The sequence below is a fragment of the Anticarsia gemmatalis genome, chromosome 28 (genome assembly GCF_050436995.1).
Source record: "Anticarsia gemmatalis isolate Benzon Research Colony breed Stoneville strain chromosome 28, ilAntGemm2 primary, whole genome shotgun sequence".
In the NCBI taxonomy this organism is placed as follows: domain Eukaryota; kingdom Metazoa; phylum Arthropoda; class Insecta; order Lepidoptera; family Erebidae; genus Anticarsia; species Anticarsia gemmatalis.
In genome coordinates this window covers 4442370-4469052 of record NC_134772.1, presented here as the reverse complement: position 1 = coordinate 4469052, position 26683 = coordinate 4442370, and the positions used below count along the sequence as shown (strand labels likewise).

The window sequence follows — 26683 nt, the reverse complement described above, 5'->3', positions numbered from 1 at the left end:
AGACATCTCGCACGGCAGTCGCATGCACTACCGACCGCGCCACAAAAGCAGTCACGACAGTGATCCTAGACTAATACTAACGCAAAACCTATAGACGTTAACTTATTTATTGCATTATAATAATGCATATCTATACTAATATTATAAAGCTGAAGAGTTTGTTTGTTTGTTTGTTTGAACGTGCTAATCTCAGGAACTACTGGTCCGATTTGAAAATTTCTTTCGGTGTTAGAAAGGCCATTTATCGAGGAAAGCTATATAACATCGCTACGCTACGGCCATTAAGAGCGGAGTAGCAACGAAAAATGTTACAAAAACGGGGAAAATTATGACCCATTCTCTCTCTTCGGTGATGCAAGCGAAGTTGTGCGGGTCAGCTAGTACAAACATACAAAGTTCAGTCATCACTTAGATGTATATGTATCTATTGTCTATTTACCGGTCTGTCTGTCTATCCGTATAAATATCTGTCTTTCTAATTATGTCAGTCATTCAGTTACCCTCTCACAGCTAGATTACTGTACCAATTTTGATGAAACTTAACATGCGTATATCGGAAGAAGATCTATTACAAATCAATATCTTTTTAAATTAACCATCAAGAATGTAAAAAGGGGCATTTAATGGCATCTATGTACCTATAGACGTAGCGAATATTTGCCCCGAATAGAAATCGAACCTAACATATTAATAGCGACTATCTTATCTATAGTACGTACAAACATACAGAGCTGAGTCATCACTTAGATGTACCTATTGTTACCTGGCTTTCCATTGTGTCCGATAATCGGGAACTACGCTTACGAACAGAGACATAACAATAAGAAATGTATTGGATGCTCTATCTATATTAATATTATAAAGCTGAAGAGTTTGTTTGTTTGAACGTGCTAATCTCAGGAACCGCGGGTCCGATTTGAATTTTTTTTTCAGTGTTAGATAGTCCATTTATCGACGAAGGCTATAGGCTATATATCATCACGCTACGACCAATAGGAGCAGAGTAGCAACGAAAAATGTTACAAAAACGGGGAAAATTATGATCCATTCTCTCTCACGTGATGCAAGCGAAGTTGCGAGGGTCAGCTAGTTTCATATATTGGTCAAAACAAAAGATTTTAAAATTATTGTCGGTCTAGAACAAAAATGATAAATTTTAAACAACGTTGAAATAATTAATTATCCTTTGTTCCAACGTTGAAATAAATTATCGTGATGCAATCTTGCAGGTCGTTTTTTGGAGTTATTGAGGGCATGCAAGTCCCCAACCCGTACTTGGCCAGCGTGGTGGACTCAAGGCCTAAACCCTCCCTCGTTTGCCCTGCAGTGAGACAGGAATGGGCTAAAAAAAAACATTTTTTGTATTACCTATTAACTGTGCAAAAAAACATTACTAGAAAGGGAGAAAGAGAGGGAGAGAGATATAATGAGAGGGAGAGGGTGAGTGAGAGAGAAAGAGATAGAGAGCCTGTGATAACGACGGAAATATCTGTGAAAACTTTGTAATTATCAGGGTTCATGAACCTGTAACGCTAGCCTGTAACCAGGTTTTATTAATTTTTATTAAATATAAAACTTACACAAGAAGTAAAGTCTCCTTTTACGATTTGTTAATATTATTTCATTCTTAAGACATCGTAAATTTCGCTAAAACTTTTGTTGCCTAAACTTAAGTCTAGAAGGTACCTTGTGTTTTTGACAGTCTGCGTCGATATGAATTATTACAGAAACTTTCGAAATATATGCGTATTTCGTTACTTGGATATTGATTAAATGTTATACTATAAATGTTATTAATACGAAAGTCTGTCGGTCCGTCTGTACTAATTTTGATGAAATAATTTACATGAATATAAATAAAGACCCGGTTAAACATAGACGTTGTTTTTTCAATTTAACCCCGTAAGTGCCTAAGATGTTTCATTAAAATTTTGTACGCGAGTGAAGCCACATCAGCATTGGTTTTAGCAATAAAGGAGATAGGAGACTGCCGATCTCGAGGTCCTGAGTTTCATTCCTGAGATAAGCAAAGCGATAGTGGGGATATTTTTATTTCATCGCAACGTTCTTAAACGCCTAGAATTTGACTATAGACTTACCCACTTCTGACCAACATTTTAAACATCAAAAACCTAATGTTTTTCGATACACCTCTGTCTACACCTTCACACATAACAGGCGTATTGTTACATATGAAAAACTAGCTAACCCGCGCAACTTCGCTTGCGTCACATAAGAGAGAATGGGTCATGATTTTCCCCGTTTTTGTAACAATTTTTACTGGTACTCTGCTCCTATTAGTAGCGTCATGATAAATAGCCTAGCCTTCTTCGATTAATGGGTTATCTATCACTGAAATATTTTTTTGAATCGGACCAGTAGTTCCTGAGATTAGCGCGTTGAAACAAACAAACAAACTCTTCAGCTTTATAATATTAGTATAGATATGGAAAAATAATATTATCTTACCCAACACAGTACTGTAACGAAACAAAAATAACACAGTAACTCAATTTATTACACACAATTTGATATGCCACATCCATTTCTTATTGCATTAAGGGATGTAAGACGCCTTTTGCGATATGAAATTGTATTATACTGAGTTAATATTTTATGTATATTATAAGTAAGAATAAGAGAAACAAACAACAGCTGTGATAGCCGAGTGGTTTAAGTTGGTACCTCCCACGCAAGTGGTTGCAGGTTCGAACCTGAGGCAACAGGCCATGACTTTTCAAAGTTATGTGTAAGTATATTAGAAATAGTTATCTCTCGCTCTAACGGTTAAGAAAAATATAGTGAGGAACCTTGCATTTGCCATGCCATGTAAAGTCCCTAACCCGCACTTGGCCAGCGTGGTGGACTCAAGGCCTAATCCCTCCCCCTCGCTTGGGAGGAGACCCTTGCAATGCAATGAGATAGAAATGGGATATTTAAAAAAAAATAATAATAATAAGATAAACAAATTTTAATATACATACATATCTTGCCTTTTTCTCATAGGAGTAGGCAGAGACTAAACGCAACTTGGTACGATCCTTACAAACTTCCCTTGCCTCATTCACATCCATACATCTTATCACACAGGACCGCCGGTAACAAAAATAAATTATTCATCATTTGTATTTATATTACCGGTTGGTAAACGATTTTTAGGTTAAGCAACCGTTGGCGTGGTCATTCTATAGATGGGTGACCGCATAATGGTATTTTAACTGAGCGTCTCCGTGCTTCGGAGGACACATAAAAAGTCGTTCCCGATTGTAGTCGACTAAGATAACTGTCGTTAAGCCACGTCAAAGGCCTTTCGGGCGGCTTGAACAACTTTGACACTAGGTTGACCACTAAACATACGATAAATAGATAGACTAAAATACATACTAAATATCACGTTCGTTATACACGAAAGAGTAGGCAGAGGCGTATAAAAAGCACCGAATTTACGCGATTAACGCTGTTAGTCCCATGTATCCCTAAAGGAAGAAGGCGAGATTTTATGTATGTACTAGAGACCGCCCGCGACTTCGAGCGCGTGGAAACTCTTCCCGTTTAAATCCTGATCCCTCGAGAATTCCGGGATGAATAGTATCCTATGTGTCATTATGGGTCTTCAGCTACCTATTTACCAAATTTCATTTTAATCGGTTCAGTAATATTTGCGTGAAAGAGTAACAAACATCCATACATTCTCACAAACTTTCGCATTTATAATATTAGTAGGATATACATATGTATGTAAAAGGAGACTAAAAAAATATACACCAAGAACGAACCTCAGTCTTGGCAGTCGAAAGCCACTTTTACCAAATTACACATGTTTATATACAATTTGACCTCCAAAAACAATTGGTGATGTAACCTAGAATCGAACCGAGTATCTAACAAGAAAAGACAGACGCATTGACCGAATTTAGTCTTAGATTTATTTATATGGGAGGAAGAAAATAGTCTCAATGGGAAAATTATGTTAATATTAGATAATAAAGAATAATTATTTAATGATTGCGTTTTCTGGCCTTGTTTTTAGGGTTCCTTACTGGAAGAGTAGAAACGGGACCCCATTACCGAGTTTTCGCTGTCTGTCACTAAGCTGTCGAGGCGCCCATAGCCTGTTGCGCTCACCGGTCAGTAAACGATCCGTGGGTTTAGCAACCCTTGGTGCGGTCATTCCATAGATGGGTGACCGCATAGTGGTATTTGAACTGGGCGTCTCCGTGCTTCGGAGGGCACGTAAAAAGTCGGTCACGGCTGTTATCCACTTAGATAACAGTCGTTAAGCCATGTCGAAGGCCTCTCGGGCGGCTTGAACAACTTTGACGCTAGGTTGACCACTAACCATACGACAAACAAACAAACAACTAAGCTGTATCTCACGAACCGTGATGATTAGACAGTTGAAATGTTCCACATAATAATATAATTATGTTAATATTTCTGTTGCCGTTAGAACAACAAATAAAAAACCAGGGTAAAATAAATACCTCCCATTTAACAAACGTGATTTTTTGTCGTTTTCATAAATGGCGCGGAACCCTTCATGCGCGACTCCAACTCGCACTAGGCTAGTTTTTCTTGTATTAGGATTTGATTACAGGGTATCTAGATTACTTATTATAATACTAGCTAGAACGAAGCACTGTTCGTGTCCAAATCTGTACTTCAATATCTTAAAAGAAACCATTATAATTTCGAGTCTTTAACTAACCTCACTTAATCGAAATCGGTTTAATTGTTTAGCCACTGAAACTAAACAATCAGACGGACAAACTTAAATTACTTACACTTAAAATATAATATAAGAATGGAGACTGGATAGTATCTCTATAACATCAATACGAATTGCCTTACTCAGGAATCAAACTAAGAACCTAGTAGTCAATAGTCGTCTTTACCTTGAAAATAAAACTTGTTTACGTTCAAATTTGTTTTCTTCACAATTAGTTTTAAGTAGGTAACTGTATAATGTAAAAAGTTTGTTGTTTTTATATGGAAATTGGGTTAGGTAAGGACTTTGGAAAAAAAATATATGTAGGTATAAATGAAGCCGATTGTTGCCACGACCGACTGTAGTTTGACAACTTAGCAAAGAGCCTTGATATGCAAGATTTATCTCAAATATAAATTAATAGTTTTGTATATTTATAAAATAAAGTAGCTGTATTAAACAGGCCACCGTCAACTGTATTACTTTCTAATTTATTTCCTACATTAATCGCGAACCTTGCATACAAGGCTCTGGACAACTAATGCTCATCACGTTGACAGCCACCACGCAGTACATAGCTGTATTCTTCTTATTCTTATCGTATGGTTAGTGGTCAACCTAGTGTCAAAGTTGTTTAGGCCGCCTTGGCGTGGCTTAGAGACTGTTGTCTTCATTGACAACAACCAGAACCGACTTATTACATGCCCTCCGAAGCACGAAGACGCCCTGTTCAAATACCACTATGCGGTCACCCATCTATGGAATGACCGCGCCAAGGTTTGCTTAACCCACAGATCGTTTATCGACCAGTGAGCGCAACTGGCTATGGGCGCCTCGCTACAAAGCTGTGTTTCCTTGCAATATGCTCTTGCCTTCACCTTCCAAAACACAGTTTTAAACGAAAATTATCCTTAAATGTTCAACATTATGCATAATTAAAAAGCTCAGATAAGGCATGATTTTCTCTCAGGTCTTGAGGTTTAGGTAATTAGGTAACCTAAAGTAGGGATTAGCACTGTGTTATCAGGGTAGCAGAAAATATGATAAAACTAAGCTTGTTATTGCACTGTCTCTGTGGTACTGTCGGTAGTGTATCCGGCTGCTGATGATGAAGTCTCGGGTTTGGTTCCCGTTTTGTGCAGTGTACTATTGACATATATTTTTTTATTTATGTAAGAATATTTTTTTAACAGTAGGCCGGAGTTTGGTCACGTTATCGGTATATGACAATAGACTCGCCCCCTGTTACAGGGGACTAACATTGTTAATGGCAAAACGTAGGTGTATTTCATACTTCTCTGTCTATCCTTTCAGGTGTAACTGCCGTGATAATGTGTGTATGTATGTATGTATATAACATATATTATAAGGTAACGGTATTTATAATGTAAGCTAGCTTTGGCAGTCTTATATGATAAGATGTATGGATGTGAATGAATCAAAAAAAAATTTAAGGAATAGAAGCATATTGTACTCTGGCCTCTGTCTACCGTTATAGAGAGAAAGAGGAATTTTATTTCTGATCTGAAATAAATTTCATCCCGTTTCAGTAGTACCGCATTCCGCATCTATTTAAATTGTAGTTTCGATCAAACGCAGCCTGTTTCCTACTGAATATATTTATTTTATTTATATATCTAGAACGTTCTAAAGCTTCGGCCATTTTGTTTGTATTCCGTATTTGAATTCAATATAAGTACCTATGATATAAATCAGCCTATTCGGGACACGGTTTTGGTGGGATCGATGGGATCGAAATTCCCACGGGAATTGAATCAACGGGATAAAATTGTACTATACCTGGACGACGTTGAGGCAGTCCGCTGGTATATAATCTTATATATAAAATTTCCATGTCACAATGTTAGTTACCGTACTCCTCCGAAACGGCTTGACCTATTCTCATGAAATTTTGTGAGCATATTTAGTAGGTCTGAGAATCGTCCAACCTCTATTTTTCATACCCATAAGTGACACATTTTTTTTATAGATTTATATGGCATACACGATTTATATAGATATTTACTATTATTATTACCCAAGGCCTAACTCATCCCTCATTACGGGAGGAGACCCTTGCCCAGCAGTGGGACATTAATGGGTTAATTTTTTTTTATTTTATTTATATGGCAGAACATAGTTTGTCGGGTCAGCTAGTATAAGTATCTTTATATATATAATTCTTCTGTAAGTGTGTGTCACTGAACTTCTCTTAAACGACTGGACCGATTTTGATGCAATTTTTTGTGTGTGTTCAAGGGGATCTGAGAATGGTTTAGATTCACAATTTTGTCCGCTGGACAATGTTTTTTTATTTAATTTTTATGGCAAAACAACGTTTGCGGGGTCAGCTAGTATACTTATATAGAAAGTCCGGAATGCCTTGCAAGAATGCTTGTAGCTCGTAAAAGCCATTACTACGATCATTGATGTTCATTATAATGTTCCTAACAGTGGACGATGAAGGAGAACCTATTATGTCATGAACATTTAGTGGTCGTTTACTGCAGTAGTGGTCAGAGATCGGTAATATATTAGACTATGTTCGTGTACGTACAAACTAATTCATCCTGTGGAGCTCGTTAGCAACAGTCGCGCTGATCGATGAAGTTAAGCACCTCTTGCCGAGGTAGTTCTGCAGATGGGTGACCATCTTAAACATATCGAGTTTCTCCGTGTTTCGGAAGGTTAGCTAAATTCTAATAATATGGTGAGTAGTCAACCTAGTTGTTCAAGCCACCTTTGACACGGCTTAACAACTTTTTTTACGGAAGAGAAGTTTAAAAGAATCGTAGCAAGAGGCGTTCTCTCGTATTTTCTTACCCCTATGGGAATAAGGCGTGATCTTATGTATGTCTCTTCAGGGACCAACGTTTATACATGCCCTCCAAAGTAATAAGTACGAAGATGCTTATGTTAAATACTACTAACCATCCGTTGATGAAAATCCTGCGTGAATTGTCGCTTAACCCATCATTTACCAACCGATAATCGATACAAATTACAAAAATATCTATTTAGTACTAGCTTCCGCCCGCGACTTCGTCCGTGTGAAAAAAAATTATTGGGTTTAAAGTATTCTACGCAAATTTAAGTTACAAAATATCTGTGTATCAAATTTCATTAAAATCCGTTCAATAGTTTCTAGTGAAAGTTTAAAAAGCATACATAGAGCCATACAAACTTTCGTAATTATACTATTAGTAGGACATGCACAGGATAAAACTGTTGCAATCTTCAATGTTTCAAGAAATATAAAATATACATATACAGAGAGTTATTTCTGTCTTTTCTCAAGATTAGAAGCAGATATGAGTCGTAACTTATGAATAGTAGAGCAGCTCACAGTATCTAGTTTTGTAGAGCTCTTTCTAACAGATTTAGTACATGTACAAGTTTGCAATAGTGATTATTATTATGCTATTGAAGTAATGTGTACACGTGGACGAGGATCATATAAATAAATAAATATCATTGGACAACTCACAGACGGTCACTTAATTCCAAACTAAGCAGAGTTTGTACTATAGTAACCAAATAACTGATAAACATGCGTATGTACTTCTAAATACGTCATACTTATATAGATATATTAACAAGCAAATATATAAGTTTGGAACCATCATTATTATTTAAAAGACGACTTTTTTATACCTTTTTAACTTTTTTATACCTTTTAACAGTCCCTATTTATTATTAAAAATGCGAAAGTACTGCGTCCGTCCGTCTGTTACGCTTTTACGTCTAAACTACTGAAACGATTATAATGAAATTTGGTACAGATATAGAGCTGACCTGAAATAGGAACATAGGCTACTTTTATTGCGAAAAAAGAGGTAAAAGGGTTAGAAGAGGAGATGAATGTTTATATGGAAATACTGTCTTAAGTCACTTAACATCGCGGACGTAGTCGCGGGCAAAAGCTAGTATAATATAATAACATAACAATTGCTGTAGTAATTCTATAAAAACTTGCGTAAAAATAATTTTCTTTAAAAAACCTTACCTTCTCAAACTCATATTGACATTCAATTAAAAGTTCTTTTCAAAGCACTCAATAGTCACCGTTTTAGCACTTTATTATAGTTGAAGCACTATTCAGTTTACAGTAGCACTTGAAAGCACTTACACTTTTAATTTCAGCACTAAAATGATTTTAAAAGAAAGAAAGTAATATATTGTCTGACAACTTAGTAGAAAGCCTTGGCATACGCGATAAATTTAGATTCATAATATATGTAGGCAACACACTAATGACTTTTTAAAGTTATGTGTGTATTAGAAATAATTGTCACTTGTCTTAACGGTGATGAAAAACATAGTGATGAAAACTTGCATGCCTAAAAATTTGTTTGATACATTTATTGAGGGCAAATTGCAAATTCCCCAACCCACACTTGCTGGTGGCCAGCGTGGTGGACTCAAGGCCTAATCCTTACCCCTCGATTTAGAGGAGACCCTTGCCCTGCAGTGGGACAGTAATGGGTTAAAAAAAACTTAATGTATTTCTTATTGTATAAGATTGTAAAGATTGTTACAAGTGGTGTTCTCTAGTCTTTGGCTACCCCTATGGGAAGAAGGCATGATTTTATACATGTATGTATTTATGTATGTGAGTATGTACCTATGTATGTATGTATTTCTATAATAAAGTAGCTATATCAAATAGATCACCGTCAGCTGTATAAGACTGCGGGTCACTGATGATTTAAATTCTCATTTATGTATATCTCCACCAGCCACGAAACTATCCATCAAGGCTTTCTACTAAGTTGTTTAACTAAAATAAGTGTTTGAAAATAATATAATAAAAGTAAAACGAATGCTTATAAAAGTGGTTGAATAAAGTACATTTAAATTGTATGTTATAACTTAAGTTAACGAATGAATAAAATATATAAGTAAGTATTGTTTTTGCATGAAACTTTGAAAGTTAAATGGATAAACAAAATCGCTTTGTTGCCTTTCAAAAGTTTTAAATAAATAATTTAATTTTATAGATAACAATTGTCAAAATTTTGAAATTGCATGACTCGAAAATATCTTTGAAAATTGTCAATATTCGTTAGCAATAAATTTATTTAATTCTGAAATTCGTTCTCTGAGGATTATGCTTATTATCTATTTATTTTACCAATATTCATTTTCAGGTAACGAAAACCATACATAAATATGTTATCTAATACGAGTAAATACACATTTTTTATTATTTTCTTATTATAATCACACTATTGTACTATGTGTTTTGCCGATTATTATTATTATCATCTATTTTTGTTACCACGATACAAATAAAATAATGTATGTATCGTAAGGTAGGTAATTATATCATGAAATTATATTAATATATCGAACTCCGTAACTTCAAAACCCTGATATTTATAAGCATTTTCTTCACAATTTCACTTAAAATTTAAACAAAAAGAAATCAATTAAAACATACATAAAACAATAAAACTATTTAAAATATATAACAAATCACAAAAAACAACACCATATACACAAAACACGTAAACATAAACACACTGTATAATGCGTCCCAAAATTTTACCGAAACAACTTCGATCTTCGAAATACACAAGCCGACTGAAACGTACCGCGATTTCAGGCTGTATTCCTGTATAAAACTCCCAAGGAAAAACGACCTTAAGTCTTTAAACTTAAAGCCTAAAATCGTCTGTGGTACAAACGTTCACAGTCACTTTCATTTGACAGTGTTGTTGGGTGAAGGAATTTAGACTCTATTCTGTGACGAGTAGGGTTGATTTTTGATCATTGCAGTCGAATTGCAGTACAATATAAAATTAGCCGATGGAACTAAATTTTGGGCGCGGAATCGCTTGTGTTATTGTATGGCTGAGAGATATCTGATATAAAGGTAGGTAGAGATAAGAAATACAACATTTGGTTAGGGATGTTAGAATTTGAAAATGTCGATTTAAGTAACGGGTGGCGTACTGGTTAAGATGGTTACTAAGCTACCATTGGAAAATTAGGTTGTTGGTTCGATTCCCATATGGTACAACAGTCAAGATTTTTCCGCTTTCTTACTCCGGCTCAAGACTTGTTTAATAGTGAGACTGTAATTTGATAAAAAAGCAATATTATTATTGAAAATTACATACAAAATATTGAAGATTACTTGATTATTTTCAGTTATTAACATCAAAGAATAGCGACAAATAAAAATACAAATAAAATTTATATTTTCAATGTTGAAATTAAAGACTGAAAAGTTAGAAATAATATACTGAAGAATAACATAGTTCATCCTATCAAGCATTTATTAACCACAAGAAAATTCTCTTTCACACCAGAAGCAAAATCCCTTTTTCTAAAGAAGACTTTTCTTTTACCTTGCAAGCAACATTTTTGTTTCAAACGAGACTTAGAAAAACAAAAATTTCACCTTGAAAAGAACTATCCCAACCCATTAACCCATGGAAATGACCAAACAATATTTGGACTTTTGCATTTCCCAAACACCTTATCACCTTGACCTTTTGACCTTTGACCAATCGGTTTGAGATCGGCCAGCTCCACATGTTGGTCCCAACGCTTGTACCAACGTTGGACTGCAAACTTGGTAACGCCGGGTCCACACGTTGGCCCTAATATAGGCCCAAGCGCTATTCGTCTAACTTGTGGATCTTGGAAATGGCATTGGTCCCAACGTTGGGGTACACCTTTCGCCACACAAGATGGCTAATAAACTAGTTCTATCCCGTCAGATCGCGAGCGTTGGCGCAGATTACTTTGATAAAACCGACACGAGCCGGCCAACTATCAACGCTCGCCCCAACGTTGGGACCAATGCCATTTTCTAGATCCACACGTTGGACGAATATCGTTGGGACCAAGTATCAACGCTCGCCCCAACGTTGGGACCAATGCCATTTTCTATATAGATCCACACGTTGGACGAATATCGTTGGGGCCAATATTGGGGCCAACGTGAGGAACCAGCGTAAGATTCAACCAATGGTCATGGTATCAGATTATTCAGATAGATATATATGGGACTATTAGGCACCGTTCCAACTGGGAACTTTCAATTTTATATGCCTTTACGGAAAATCAGTGGAATTTATTGAATGTAATTAGGAGTGAATGTGGTTTTTGAAGTATTTGTACAGTTTTATTTATTTATTGATACTTATACATTTTAGTACCTCCCACACAAGTGGTTTTAGGTACCCGAGGCAACACTACAATGACTTTTCGAAGTTATGTGTGTATTAGAAATAAATATCACTTGTTCCAACAGTGAAGGAAAACTTCGTGATGCAACCTTGCATGCCTGAGAGTTCTTTAGAACAGTTCTTGAAGGCATGCAAAGTCCCCATCCCACACTTGGGCAGAGTGGTGGAATCAAGGCCTATCCTTTCCCTCGTTTGGGAGGAGACCCTTGCCCAGCAGTGGGCCAATGATTTGAAAAAAGGCATTAAGCATGTTCAATTGTAATTTATCTATTTTTCGCAATGTAAGAATTTATTGAACCGAACATTATCTTAAACCTTTATGAATAAAGTAATAATCGCAATAATAAAGGTTAAAAATGTCAAATTATGCGTAGAAATTGTTACGGTCGTTCTATATGACAACAAGTACGAATGAAGCAAAAAAATTTTAAAGGAATTATAGCAAATGTTTTCTTCGGTCTCTATCTACAAGAAAAAGGCTTGATTTATCTATTATATTATTACCTCTATATAATATAGCAAGTATGTCAAATCTATCTATTAAGTGCTTAGTACTCGTAACCGGCGGTCCTGTATGACAACGCATATGGTTGTGAATGTAGCAAGGGAAATGCGAAAAAATCGTAGTTTTGTTCTCTACCTACAGGAAAAAGGCTTGATTTTGCGTCTATGTACGTAAAATCTATCATTAAGCCATCGTTAACTCGAGTCAAAAACCTTTGACCACGCACGAATGGACCCTAAACCAGGTCAATCTACATATTCAATTAGGAACGACAATTTGTTGCAAATTGTATATCATTAGACTTACAAAGGAAACGACTGCGTACATGTGGTAACTGTGTTTCTGCGCCATTTTATTTTTGTTGATTTCAGTAAGTATTTGTAGACTTGAGTTTTGTAAGTATTTCGTAGATTTGACTTTAGTTAAAGTGAAATAAAGTCACATCGCCGCAATAACCGTAGCGCCGCGTGTGGCGGGTCCGAATCCCACTGGGGACAAATATTTGTGTTATAAGCACGAGTATTTGTTCTGAGCCTAATAAGTATGTATTTAGAAGTTTATAAGTATGTTTATCAGTTATTTAGTTACCATAGTACAAGCTCTGCTTACTTTTGAATCAAATGACCGTGTGTGAGTTGTCCAATTATATTATTACTAGCTGACCCGGCAAAGGTTGCTTTGCCAAATAAATAAAAAAAAAATTGTGTCACTTAGGGTTATGAAAAATAGATGTTGGCCGATTCTCAGACCTTCTTAATATGCTAACAAAATTTCATGAGAATCGGTCAAGCTGTTTCGGAGGAGTGCGGCAACGAAAACTGTGACGCGAGAATCTATACTAATATTATAAAGCTGAAGAGTTTGTTTGTTTGTTTGTTTGTTTGTTTGAACGCGCTAATCTCAGGAACTACTGGTCCGATTTGAAAAATTCTTTCAGTGTTAGATAGTCCATTTATCGAGGCTATAGGCTATATTTCATCACGCTACGACCAATAGGAGCGGAGTAGCAACGAAAAACGTTACAAAAACGGGGAAAATTTTGACCCATTCTCTCTTATGTGACGCAAGCGAAGTTGCGCGGGTCAGCTAGTTTTATATATTAGATATTTAAAAAAAAATGTTCATTCAGATTTATACAAATAGGAATGTTTTTATTTCCAATTTTGGGTTCATAATAATTGCAGGTTTACAGTGTCTTCAATATGGGGTTCCTGGTTTAATTACGAATTTGGAAAATTATAAAGGGGTTTTTCCAAAATTTTGTCAGTGTACGTAAATTTGAAAACACACCAATATTTGATCGAATTTCCCTAAATTACTTGTTTGAAGGGAATAGGGAATGTAACTGTGTATTGTGATCACAATTGGACTATATTGCCTATAAACAAAGTCCTACAACGTTGGCTGGTTTCAATGAAACTGGTCGCCATAGCCAAATATCGGCCAGGAAGAAATTTTATTGAAGACTCTCGACCACAAATGTTTATGCGGGGCTACATTCTTGAAAGTATAACTAAGAAGCGATTTCTTAACTCGTTATATTATACTATTATATTATGTACCTAACATAAACCCGGTTTAAATTTATTCTCCACACGTAAGGGTCTAAGACAATTTATGTTTTTGTTAAGAGAAGGGCTAATTTAATACCAGGTTCACGACACACGGCTTGAACAGGCTCTTGTAAGTAGATTTAAAGATAATTACGTGATACTAAACGGATCTAAGCGAAAGAGAGATTAGGAGGTGTTAAACGAACTACAAAAAAATCACCTTTCAAGGTTCAAATAGGAATAGTTTTGGGATTCTAAAAAGCAAAATCTGGGTGTATGTAACTCACCAAAGACATTTCCGAAATTATGCGTATATTGAAAAAATATTTAATTTTCTTTAACGGTGAAGGAATGTGTAGGAGTTTAGAAATAATGATCACTGATTGTAAGGGTTAAGGAATGTGTAGGAGCAACCATGTGTGACTGAAAAATGTTTAGACTGATTTAAAACCTCCAAGATTTGTTTAAAAACAAAGTTATAAACCCCATTGGCCACCAATGTGGTGGGTGTTAGGTAACCCCAGTCCCAAAGTCGCACTTAGCGAACGTGAAAGCCCACTCTTTTTTTTTCGTGGGAAGAGACCCTTACACAATAAAAGATCAAAAAATGGCAATATTGAGATATCCATACTTCCATACTAATATTATAAATGCGAAAGTAACTCTGTCTGTCTGTCTGTCTGTTACACAATCACGCCTAAACTACTGAACCCATTTGCATGAAATTTGGTATGGAGATATTTTGATACCCGAGAAAGGACATAGACTACTTTTTACCCCGGGAAAATGACGCATTTCCATGGAAAAATTCAGGTGGCGGACGAAGTCGCGGGTAAAAGCTAGCTTGCTAATAAGTTAGGTAGTTTGTATGTTTGTTAAATTTCTTTAAAAAACAACAAGTTAATGCGTAAAATAAGCATAATAATATATTTAGATTTCCATTTAAATCCAAAATGTTATACCTATTTAGCCTGAATTCTGTACACAACATTCTCATTTCTAATTACAGGAAGTGCTACAAACTTTATTGAAATTCTCGAACCAAATAGAACTTTCTAGAAGTGAAGTAATTGCATTAAAATTCTACACACTACTGTTATAGTACAACAACTTAGTATAGAGCTTTGCAAAGTTCGCGGAGGTATACAATTTTGGAATTTAAATTTCAGTGACCTGCAGACTTATGCAGCTGACGGTTGCCTTTTTATAGATAGATTATTTCAGAAATACACAGCATTATGAGTTACTAGCATTTACCTGCAACTTCGTCTAACTGGAAAGATTTTCCAAGATAAAAAGTGTTATGTGAAAAAATATAAATCTTATGTGTTAATCCAAGTTATAAGCTATCAGCGTACCAAATTTTATTTTAAACCGTTCAGTACTTTTTTCGAGAAAGAGTAACAAACATCCATCGATCCATCCATCCATCCATCCATCCATTCATCCATTCATACATACATACATACGTACATACACACATACATACCATGCATACAAACATTTATAACATCAGTAGGATAATCAAGACACATACATATCAAGGCTCTCGACTTAGTTGTCAGACTTTAAATGAAATTGGATTTAAACTTGCAACGAAATATTCGGATACATTGGATACGAATACGCTTTGGTGAAGTTTCGTAGAATTCTAGGAAACATTAGCCGCCTTTACATACACACTCAATGGCCGCCTTTACACACACACTCCATCGCACGTTCTTAGGAGCGTACAGGATTACGCGCGGGAAAGCAGCGCCATCTTCGCTCGCGATTTTCTTCGCGGACTTGACAGATGAGCGCGGCGCGTGGTCTTTCCTTTCCCCTTACACGCGCGCTCTTTCACGTGCGATTGTTGTTTCATGCGCGATAGAGTGTGTGTGTAAAGGGGAGTAAATATTATGTATAGGTGTTTTTCGTTTAACATTTTTAAATAGTGGTAGTTTATCCTGCTGCTGATCGTGAGGTTTTGGGTTTGATTTCCGGGTCGGCGATGAATAAATAATGTGTACACATCTCACCATGAGACACAGAACATTTTTTTTTCAAAAATAGACATGTACGTTTAAGATAAAGGATGATGTTCACAAATCGTATTGAAGTTAATCCTTTTCTACCCAAATTACACACGAGCAGAGCCGTGTGGGTTGGCTAGTATTTGCTATACAATTTTCCTTTTCATCAGGTGAGAGACAACTATTTGATGAACCTTATTCTACAGCAAATAAAGTCTATATTCCAACGACATTTTTGTAGTTTTCCATGATTGTAAAAATGGACTTAGTACCTATCGTAATAGAGTCGACATTTGAAGGACTTTTGTGTTCTATTTTGTGTTAGTGAAAATAGACTTTATAGCTACAGTAATAAGGTTGAATTTTGAATGTGTTTAAAGTTATATAGGCTGTATTTTAATAGTAATGTTTATTACAGTTGACAGTTGCCTGATTTTTGACTTCATTGGATCTGTTTGTTTCGGAAAAGTTGAGCTTTAATGTTATTTGTCAGTCTGAAACTGGACTGAATAATTCCTGAAAATTCTGTGAAATTGTTTTGGATGGAGCCGTTTCGCAGTATTAGCTGGTCGATACGTCGATGGTTTTGTTAATAAAATAAATAACTAAATATCGTTGGACAACTCACACACAGTCATTTTATTCCAAACTAAGCAGAGCTTGTTTTATAGAAACCAAATAACTGATAAACATACTTATATACTTCTAAATACATACCTATATGGATACATAAACAACCAAGCTCAGAACATATACGTACATCGTGCTCATCAAACAAATATTTGTCCTTGGTAGGATTAAAACCCAGCGCAGCGCTACGGTTATTGCGGTGAGTTGACCACTTTAACCATTGCACCAAATTGTATACTGGATAACAAATTGAAATAATGCCGATTGACCTACATGGTCCTCTATTTAAACCACTAAGGGGATGTTTAAAAAATAGAACTCAGATTTTCCGCAGACCTTAAGCTAATTTTAATGTCGTGAAATCGGACATGCAAGCAAACTTCCGAAATTTTTCGTAATTCATGATACAAGCTTTTGCTTAAAACTTCATCTGCGTTTGCGTATCCCGGAGAAAATAAAAGACTACAAGAAACCCACACTATAAGAATTTATCAAATTCTATTTAGTAGATTTTTCATAATATTCGCTTTTATATTTATAATATTACTAGCATATGCCAAATAAGAAAAGCACTCTTTAATCTCGTTCCATACATTTTCATACATCAATCTAAATAAAAAACAAGAAAAATGTATGTCAATTCGCTTGTATTCCACAGGACTGCTATAAAACGGATGGATCCACGTGATTGTGGACCCAAGGGTCCAATACAGGATAGTAGGTAATTTTGACAGGGTCCAAATGTTTGTTTGTCTTTTTAAGGCTGAAAAAAGGGGTAGGCTTTTTGAGGTGGGTTGGTTGAAGTGTATAGTTAGGTTTGGTTCCCGTTTGATGATGATAGGGAATGATGCTATTTTGCCATTTTAGCCATAGTGACTAATACAGTCACCTTTAAAAATGGAGCTGAATAAAAAAAGGAAAATCTGAAAGTCTGGCTGTCTGTTCGTTACGCAGTCTCAGTTCAACCAACGAACCAAACTTGATGAAATCTAACAGAAGATAGTTGAAGAACAGCAGTAAAAGAAGGCTTTTTTTTCAGCTGTAGCTTTTTTAGCAGATGAAATACGAATATTGTACGCAAGCGTAACTGCGTGCAGTCAACTAGTTTGTTTATAAAATAACTTAAAAAAAATTCATTTAGCAAAAATTGTACTTATCTATATTTACGTAAAGCTTGTTTTTTATAAGGGAAAGGTATTTCAGTAATAAATAACTGCAGCGACAATCGTCATTGCAGAATTCGATTGACGTTTTTTACGCATATTATGAAAGGTCACCTTGTTTGCAATTATAATAAGATTTCTTCAAAATCTAAACAGTTCGAAGGCCTTATTTCTTATATCTTTATATAAAAAACTCAAAGGTAACTAACTGAGTGACTGATATAGTGATTTATCAACGCACAGCCCAAACCACTGGACGGATCGGGCTAAAATTTGGCATGCATAAAGTAACTATGACGCAGGCATCACTTAAGTAAGCATTTTGATCAATTCCACCCTTAAAGGGCTAAAAAAAGGGATGAAAGTTTGTAAAATCTTCTTAGATTTTTGACTGATTAACCTAAACCTTTTTCCTCGGAAAACCTGTTCACGGAAGCTAGTATTTAATAAAGATTTAATACCGTTTTTATTACAGTTATGTCGAACGGTGCAGAAAGTGGTACACATACTAATCAAACTACTAGATTCCGGGTTTTAACGGAGAATATTTCAGCGGAAATTACCAATACCCAATTTGTCTGACACGGAAATCAAATGCTAGACCTCGTGATCAAGCTGTTATTACACACCTCTGCCTACATTTTCAGGTATATCAGGTGTGATTCTATGTATGTATATATGTATGTATGTATGTATGTATGTATGTATGCACGTAACAGAAAGATACCGTCGTTGTTGAATTTTTTTTGTAATAAACAGCACTTACAAGTTTTCTAGAAACTTCTTTCGTTTTATTTTAAGACCAATTACCTCGACTGTGTTAATTCTGAAATTAATTGTAAATCTTATATATAAAATTCCCATGTCAGAATGTTAGTTACCGTATTCCTCCGAAACGGTTAGACCGATTCTCACAAAATTTTGTGAGCAAAAGTAGGTCGGAGAATCAGCCAACATCTATTTTTCATACTTTTTTTAATTTACATGGCAAAACAACGTTAGCCGGGTCAGCTAGTTCAACTATATAAGTGTGTGGAATGTATGTATTTGGAACTATATACGAATATTTATCAGTTATTTGGTTACCACAGTACAAACTCTGCTTAGTTTGGAATCAAATGACCGTGTCCAATGTTTGTCCAATGATATTTATTTATTTATTTAGCGACTTGTGTATCCAGACACACCAAATTAAACGGCGTTTATGAGTTTACTAGAAGCGTCTTTCGCTTCATTCTTCGAAAGTCAACCTTGAATATTCTTTTGACCTTCAAACGACCTTTATTCATTTTACGTTCATAAATCGTTCCAATCATAGGGTTTAGGGCTCTGTTAAAACAAAAGGTATAATTTAGCGACGCCATCATAAATATATTAGCATAAATCTATACTAATATTATAATCTATACTAATATTATAAAGCTGAAGAGTTTGTTTGTTTGTTTGAACGCGCTAATCTCAGGAACTACTGGTCCGATTTGAAAAATTATTTCAATGTTAGATAGCCCATTTATCGAGGAAGGCTATAGGCTATATAACATCACGCTACGTTAATTAGGAGCGGAGTAGCAACGAAAAATGTTACAAAAACGGGGAAAATTTTCACCCATTCTCTTAGGCGACGCAAGCGAAGTTGCGCGGGTCAGCTAGTCCCTATATAAGTAAGGTTATCATAAGTCTATGGGTTCGGTAAATAATTTTATTCTACTTTTTTGCTATCCATAATTTTTTTTGTGAAAGGGTTGTATTAAGCCTATAATGAATGGCCAGTAAAAAGCCTAATTTGAATACTGTTTGTTGTTTGTCGTATAATTAGTGGTCCGCGTTCGGGCGGCTTGAACAACTTTGACACTAGGTTAATGTCAAAGTTGTTCAAGCCGCCCGAAAAGGCCTTTGACATGGCTTAACGACTGTTATCTTAGTAGACAACAGCCGATACCGACTTGTTACGTGCCCTCCGCAGCACGGAGACGCCCAGCTCAAATACCACTATGCGGTCACCCATCTACGGAATGACCGCGCCAACGGTTGCTTAACCCACAGATCGTTTACCCGATCGGTGGGCGCAACTGGCTATGGACGCCTCTTTGAATACTAAGTTTCAGCAATTTCGTCTGTAATAAACGTATCTTAAGTTATTGGCTTAAATTTGTTAAAAAATTGTGTCGTGAACCGTTTACTAATTTTAATGCCTCCGTGGCGCAGTGGTTAAGGTCGCCACGCCGATACCACTGCATCGGGAGGTCGTGGGTTCGATTCCCACATGGAACAATCATTTGTGCGATCCACAAATTATTGTTTCGGGTCTGGTTGTCTTTGTGTCCGTTGGTTGTATGTTTGTAAAAGTCCCCGCGACACAAGAGCAATTCTTAATGCGGGAGTTGTCTCTAAAAAGAAAAAAAAAAGAATGTGATAGTGTTACCACCATCGGTTTGTGCTCTCTAACGAATAAAACAAAAATGTTAATGTTACTTCGCCAAAAAAGTACTGAACATTTTTCTAACATTTTCTTAAGGAAACTAAACAAATAAATACATATGGACATTCACACGTGTTTTAAGAGAACTTTGTTATATAAAGACACGCAGTAATAGCCAATATAAATTCAATGAACAAATAACACCATTTGTAATAATAAAAGACAAAAAAAACCTTACCTACTAAAGTAGCAATAAAGCGAGTCTTGTCAAACACTATTAGAAACTAGCTGACCCGCGCAACTTCGCTTGCGTCCCATAAGAGAATCATAATTTTCCCCGTTTTTGTAACATTTTTCACTGGTACTCTGCTCCTATTGGTCGTAGCGTGATGATATATAGCCTATAGCCTTCCTCGATAAATGGGCTATCTAACACTGAAAGAATTTTTCAAATCGGATCAGTAGTTCCCGAGATTAGCACGTTCAAACAAACAAACTCTTCAGCTTTATAATATTAGTATAGATATTAATCACTTGTTCTAACGGTGAAGGAAAACATTGTGATGCCTTCTCAGGCATGCAAGGTTGCATCACTATGTTTTCCTCCGTTCCGTTTTAAAGAACTCTCGTTCTTTAGAACAGTTCTTGAAGGTATACAAAGTACCAACCCGCACTTGCTACTTCCCTTAAGGCTACCCCTATAGAAGGCGTGATACTTTCGCAGCAGTAACAAACACTAAGAAAAAGCATCAAGGGTTCGATTCCCACACGGAGCAATTATTTGTGGATCGCACAAATAATTGTTTCGAATCTGGTTGTGTTTAATGTCCGTTGTTTGTATGTTTGTAAAGGTCCCCGCGACACAATTGCAATTCTTAGTGCGGGAGTTGTCTTTTTAAATAAATCTATACTAATATTATAAAGCTGAAGAGTTTCTTTGTTTGTTTGAACGCGCTAATCTCAGGAACTACTAGTCCGATTTGAATTTTTTTTTCACTGTTAGATAGCTCATTTATCGAGGCAGGCTATAGGCTATATATCATCACGCTACGAGTATTAAGAGCGGAGTAGTTACGAAAAATGTTACAAAAACGGGGAAAATGATGACCCATTCTCTCTTATGTAACGCAAGCGAAGTTGCGCGGGTCAGCTAGTTACTAAATAATATACTCTCTTATAATAACTGTCCTATTCGCAATAAATTTATTACAATAATACATTTCATAAAACAATTTTATAACACAATTCCTCGCTACGCTATAGTAATAGGTTTTTATTTGTTCAGTCTGATATCATTAGTGTCCGTATTTCTGTAACGGTTGCAACTCCACGAACCGTACAATCCTGTGTATTGTACTCTGAAAAGCTGATTCTCGGAAATAATTGGGAACGTTCGTATAACAATATGATGTTATTATGCTTGTTGAATTTAATTCAACGTAAATATAATTAAAACAAGCTGTCCCACGGTTTAACTATGCCAATTTCCCACTACCCCATAATCTCACTCACCGTTAAACGATGCCCAACAAATAAAAAATAAATTTTACGCATTAATATCCCACTGCTGGGCAAAGGTCTCCTCCCGTAATGAAAAAGAGGTTAGGAATCAAGTCCACCACGCTGGCTAAGTACGGGTTGGGGACTTTGCACACCTTCAAGAACTGTTCTAAATAACTCTCAAGTATGCAAGGTTGCATCACGATGTTTTCCTTCACCGTTTGTGACAAGTGATGATTATTTCTAATACACACATAACTTCGAAAAGTTATTGGTGTGCTGCCTCGGGTTCGAACCTGTGACCACTTGCGTGGGAGGTACTAACTTATGCCACCCGGCTAGCACTTCTCTCTCTGCTATCAATAAATATAGGTTATGATAAATACCTATTTGCTTCCGAATTTTCCATTAGTCACTTACTATAGTCAATCCTTTGACTAACATATTCTCACATGCATTAGTTGACTAAAAGTTTGCTCAAACAAGACCCCGCATCGTTCGGTCCCAGGTTTATTGTTCTGTTTGTGTAAACTTGTTCAAGGAAACAGCCTATAACATGTTAAGTAGGTAGTGTGTTAGCAGTTTATTAAGGAAATATATGAGTATGTTTTTTTTTATATGTTTTTATATCAGGTTGATAATTGGGAGGCAGGCTATAATCGGTAAAAGATTTGGGTTCGATTTCCAGGTAGAATATTATAACGTCCATACGTTTTTATATTGAAACTAGCTGACCCGGCAAACGTCGTTTTGCCATAAAAAATTAAAAAGAAAGGTGTCACTTAGTGGCATGAAAAATAGATGTTGGCCGATTCTCAGACCTACTCAATATGCTCACAAAATTTCATGAGAATCGGTCAAGCCGTTTCGGAGGAGTACGGTAACGAAAACTGTGACGCGAGAATTTTATATATTAGATTTCAATAATGCTATCAAATACTTTTATGCTTACAGCTGAATTTTCATCAAAAGTTTTATGGATTCAAATTATCACAGAAACAGTTGAAAGCCAGGGATTTTACTTAGCCTTACTTTTTAATTAGTTAGTTCTAAAACTACTGTAAATGGGTATGTTTACTTTTGTACGCGAGTGAAGTCGAATGAGTTAGCTAATATTATATTAGGTCGAGAAAAAGTTTTTTCGCATTATAGTATGTATGAACTTGTAGTAAAATCTCTTTGGCTTCAAGAATCACAAATATGTACACGGTTCATTAGGTTTCTTTCAGTGAGCTCGTGTGGTACCGAAATATCGAGCTTTTTTGTGTAGAGAAAAGATTTTATTACAAGTTCATACATACTATAATGCGAAAAGACTTTTTCGCGAATATTAGATAACGCCCAGAACCAAACCTGCGACCTCGTGATCAACAGTTACACAACAGAACAGTAGCTATAATCTCTACTCCTATCGAGAATCGACTACCGGCTAACTGTCGAAATATTTTGTATTACAATTGGTTCAGCGCTTCCATCGGGCGTCGTAGAAACTATTTTGGCAATACGTGCTAAATTTCAAACTCGATACTCGATGGTTTCAATCTATACTAATATTATAAAGCTGAAGAGTTTGTTAGTTTGTTTGTTTGAACGCGCTAATCTTAGGAACTACCGGTCCGATTTGAAAAATTCTTTCAGTGTTAGATAGTCCATTTATCGAGGAAGGTTATATATATATATATATATTCGCTTAGCCTTTGTTCCAAACTATGTTGGAGTCGGCTTCCAGTCTCACCGGATGCAGCTGAGTACCAGTGTTTTACATGGAGCGACTGCCTATCTGACCTCCACAACCCAGTTACATGGGATAACACGATACCCTTCGGTAAGACTGGTTGTCAGACTTTCAAGCTTCTGACTACTGTTAACGACTGTCAAAGATCTTCGAAAATGACAGCCAGGACCCACAATTTAACGTGCCTTCCGAAACACGGAGAACTCGATATGTATAAGATGGTCACCCATCCACGTAACAACCTCGGCAAGCGTAGCTTAACCTCAGAGATCGATCCGTGCGGCTGTTGTAAACTAAGCCACGAACTCCTCCGTTAGATTTAGTACAGTCCAGTAGATTTAGTCCATTTATCGAGGAAGGTTATAGGCTACATATCATCACGCTAATACCAATAGGAGCAGAGTAGCAATAACAAGAATTACAGAAACGAGGATTTTGACCCATTCTCTCTTATGTGACGCAAGCGAAGTTGCGCGGGTCAGCTAGTTAAATATAATCGTGCTACAGACCACAGAGGCGATCATTATCTGTTAGTACCTAAAAATCCCTTAAACTTTTACCCTAACATTAAATATCCATCAAAATATTTTCCCCACTATCTAGGTATTAAAGTAAAGGCTAGATCTAGACCAAAGTAAAGTGCACACTCACTGATATTAGGACGATGAGACGAGCACTTAGATGATTTCCAAGGTGAAAGATGAAATTCGCTTTCAAAAATTGTTTTCATAGTCTAAAATACTAATAATTTTAAACTCGACTTGTACACATAATATTGTGATTTAACTGGTCATTAAACGATCTGTGAGTTAAGTAACCCTTGGTGCGGCCAATCTATAGATGGGTGACATGGTGGCGTGGTGGTAATTGAACTGAACGTCTCCGTGCTTAACCGGCCGGACATGTTAGAAGTCGGTCCAATGATTGATGAACATAAATAAAAAAAACACAGGACCCTACCTCTTTTTAAAAGTCGGCAATACTAATGTCATTTTACATCCATCAATCTAAATTCTAATTAACTAAAATGTTTTGCCACTTAACATAACAAAAAATAACATTCTATTCTAAAATTATTATACAATAGTTCACTACTAAGTTGGACATTTACATTGCGTCAAAAGTTTGTACACCGAAACCTTTTTGCTTAACAAAAACAGAGTTGGAAACAAAAGTTTTTTAATTTAAAACCATTTAGGTTGGGAGGATGTTCGTCACAGTGTAATTAAAAGACTAGTACATATTTACATAGTACATACACATCTATACTAATATAATAAAGCAGAAGAGTTTGTTTGTTTGTTTGATTGTTTGTTTGTTTGTTTGAACGCGTTAATCTCAGGAACTACTGGTCCGCTTTGAAAAATTCTTTCAGTGTTAGATAGCCCATTTATCGAGGAAGACTATAGGCTATATAACATCACGCTACGGTCATTAGGAGCGGAGAAGCAACGAAAACTGTTACATAAACGGGGAAAATTTTGACCCATTCTCTTAGGTGACGCAAGCGAAGTTGCGCGGGTCAGCTAGTCTTTACTAATATTATAAAGCTTCGTTCCTTCATATTTCGTTTTAGTGTGGTATATCCTTCGCAAAATCTCCACTGCAGTCAGAAACTAGACTAACAAAGAATACAATAGTCACTTGAATTTTCTTGAATATAACGAGGAAACATATTCAAAAGTTTTCAAAATGCTTGTTATTTTCCAAAGGATGAAGCTGTTATATATTTGCTTGGAGATAGTTAAAAAACTCGTGTCTTTTTAAAACCAACCAAGTGCGAGTTGCTCCGTACCAAGAAATACGATAAAATTTGTAATTAATTGTATGGGGACCTCCCTTAATATATATTTTTAATTTTTTATATATTTTATTTTAATTTTGTTATAGCGGCAACGTAAATACATCATTTGTGTAAATGTCAGCTTAAAAATAAACTACTGGAAAATACAAAAATGAATGTCATACATTTTTATATTAAACTAGCTGACCCGCGCAACTTCGCTTGCGTCACATAAGAGAATCGTAATTTTCCCCGTTTTTTGTAACATTTTTCACTGGTACTCTGCTCCTATTGGTCGTAGCGTGATGATATATAGCCTATAGCCTTCCTCGATAAATGGGCTATCTAACACTGAAAGATTTTTTCAAATCGGACCAGTAGTTCCCGAGATTAGCGCATTCAAACAAACAAACAAACAAACAAACAAACTCTTCAGCTTTATAATATTAGTATAGATACCTATATTTCAATTCATTTTAGTCGAATCTCGACTACTGGGCTACAACTAGTAGTAACAAATGAACACACAAATCAAGAATTTTATTCTAAAATGCAAGCGTACAGATTCAAACCTGCATACTCAACAACGTCACGAAGAATTATGAGTTTGGACGGCGGCCATATTTTGATAGCCGTAACTAACGTGCACTCCTTTCAAAAATATTCTACTGGAAATAACATGAAAAGGAAATGATTTTCTTTAACATTCTAGTTTACTATGTTAGTGGGAAACACTTAATTTAAAATGTATAAAAAAATAACGAAATGACACTGTGACACTAACGTATCCTATTTCTTTAAAATTATGTGAAGTTAAGCTACGCTTGCCGGGGTTGTTCTGTGGATGGGTGACCATCGTATACATATTGAGTTACTGCGTGATTCGGAAGGTATGTGAACATGTGGGTCCTGGCTGCCATTTTCAAAGATCTGACAACCATTCTTACCGAATGATATCGTGTTATAACCCAGGTAAGTTGCTCCATTTAAAACGCTGGTATTCAGCTGCATTCGGTGAGACTGGAAGCCGACCCCAACATAGTTGGAATAAAGGCTAGGCTGATTGTTTTCTTTTGACATTTTGTAAAACCTCTACCATATGGGATTCATAGCATGGAAGAGAGAGAGAGAGAGACAGAGAGATAAAGAGATTAGCTAGATTTGACAAATAGTCAAGATCCCTTGTAAGAAAGGAAACTCATTCCGAATTCGTATCAGTTACTTACATTAGTATGACAATTTAATCAACCACAACAATATTGTACCTAGGACATACAATATACATACACATTGGATAATATATGTACTTCGATTGCCAAGATAGTACCGTGCCAAGTGAACCGCTATACCACCTATATCGGCCTCGGGAATGTAAAATGGATGGGTATTACTTTTTATTTGATCAAAATTAATGGAGAAGATTTGATTATTTTGAATTTGATATAAGTCATATTATTTTGATATTATATT

The 26683-nt window shown here is 35.9% G+C and overlaps 2 protein-coding genes across 5 annotated transcripts in view; one reads left to right on the top strand and one right to left on the bottom strand.

Annotated features, from left to right (window-relative positions):
- Positions 1–26683, top strand: part of LOC142984778 (osteomodulin-like) — a 443673-nt gene that overhangs the window by 133030 nt on the left and 283960 nt on the right. The window lies entirely within an intron of this gene.
- Syt7 (Synaptotagmin 7) overlaps positions 1–26683 on the bottom strand; it is a 679167-nt gene that overhangs the window by 406252 nt on the left and 246232 nt on the right. Inside the window, exons 1-2 of one of the 4 annotated variants that reach the window (XM_076132586.1) lie at positions 10260–10287; positions 8715–8853 (exon numbers count right to left, since the gene is read on the bottom strand). The exons of 1 other annotated variant lie outside the window; for it this stretch is intronic. In XM_076132586.1, the coding sequence (XP_075988701.1) occupies positions 8715–8728 (14 nt within the window). In that variant the 5' untranslated portion in view covers positions 8729–8853; positions 10260–10287. Of the gene's footprint in view, positions 1–8714; positions 8854–10151; positions 10288–26683 lie in introns of those variants that run through there. 2 more of the 4 variants (XM_076132584.1, XM_076132585.1) reach the window with 2 other exon arrangements.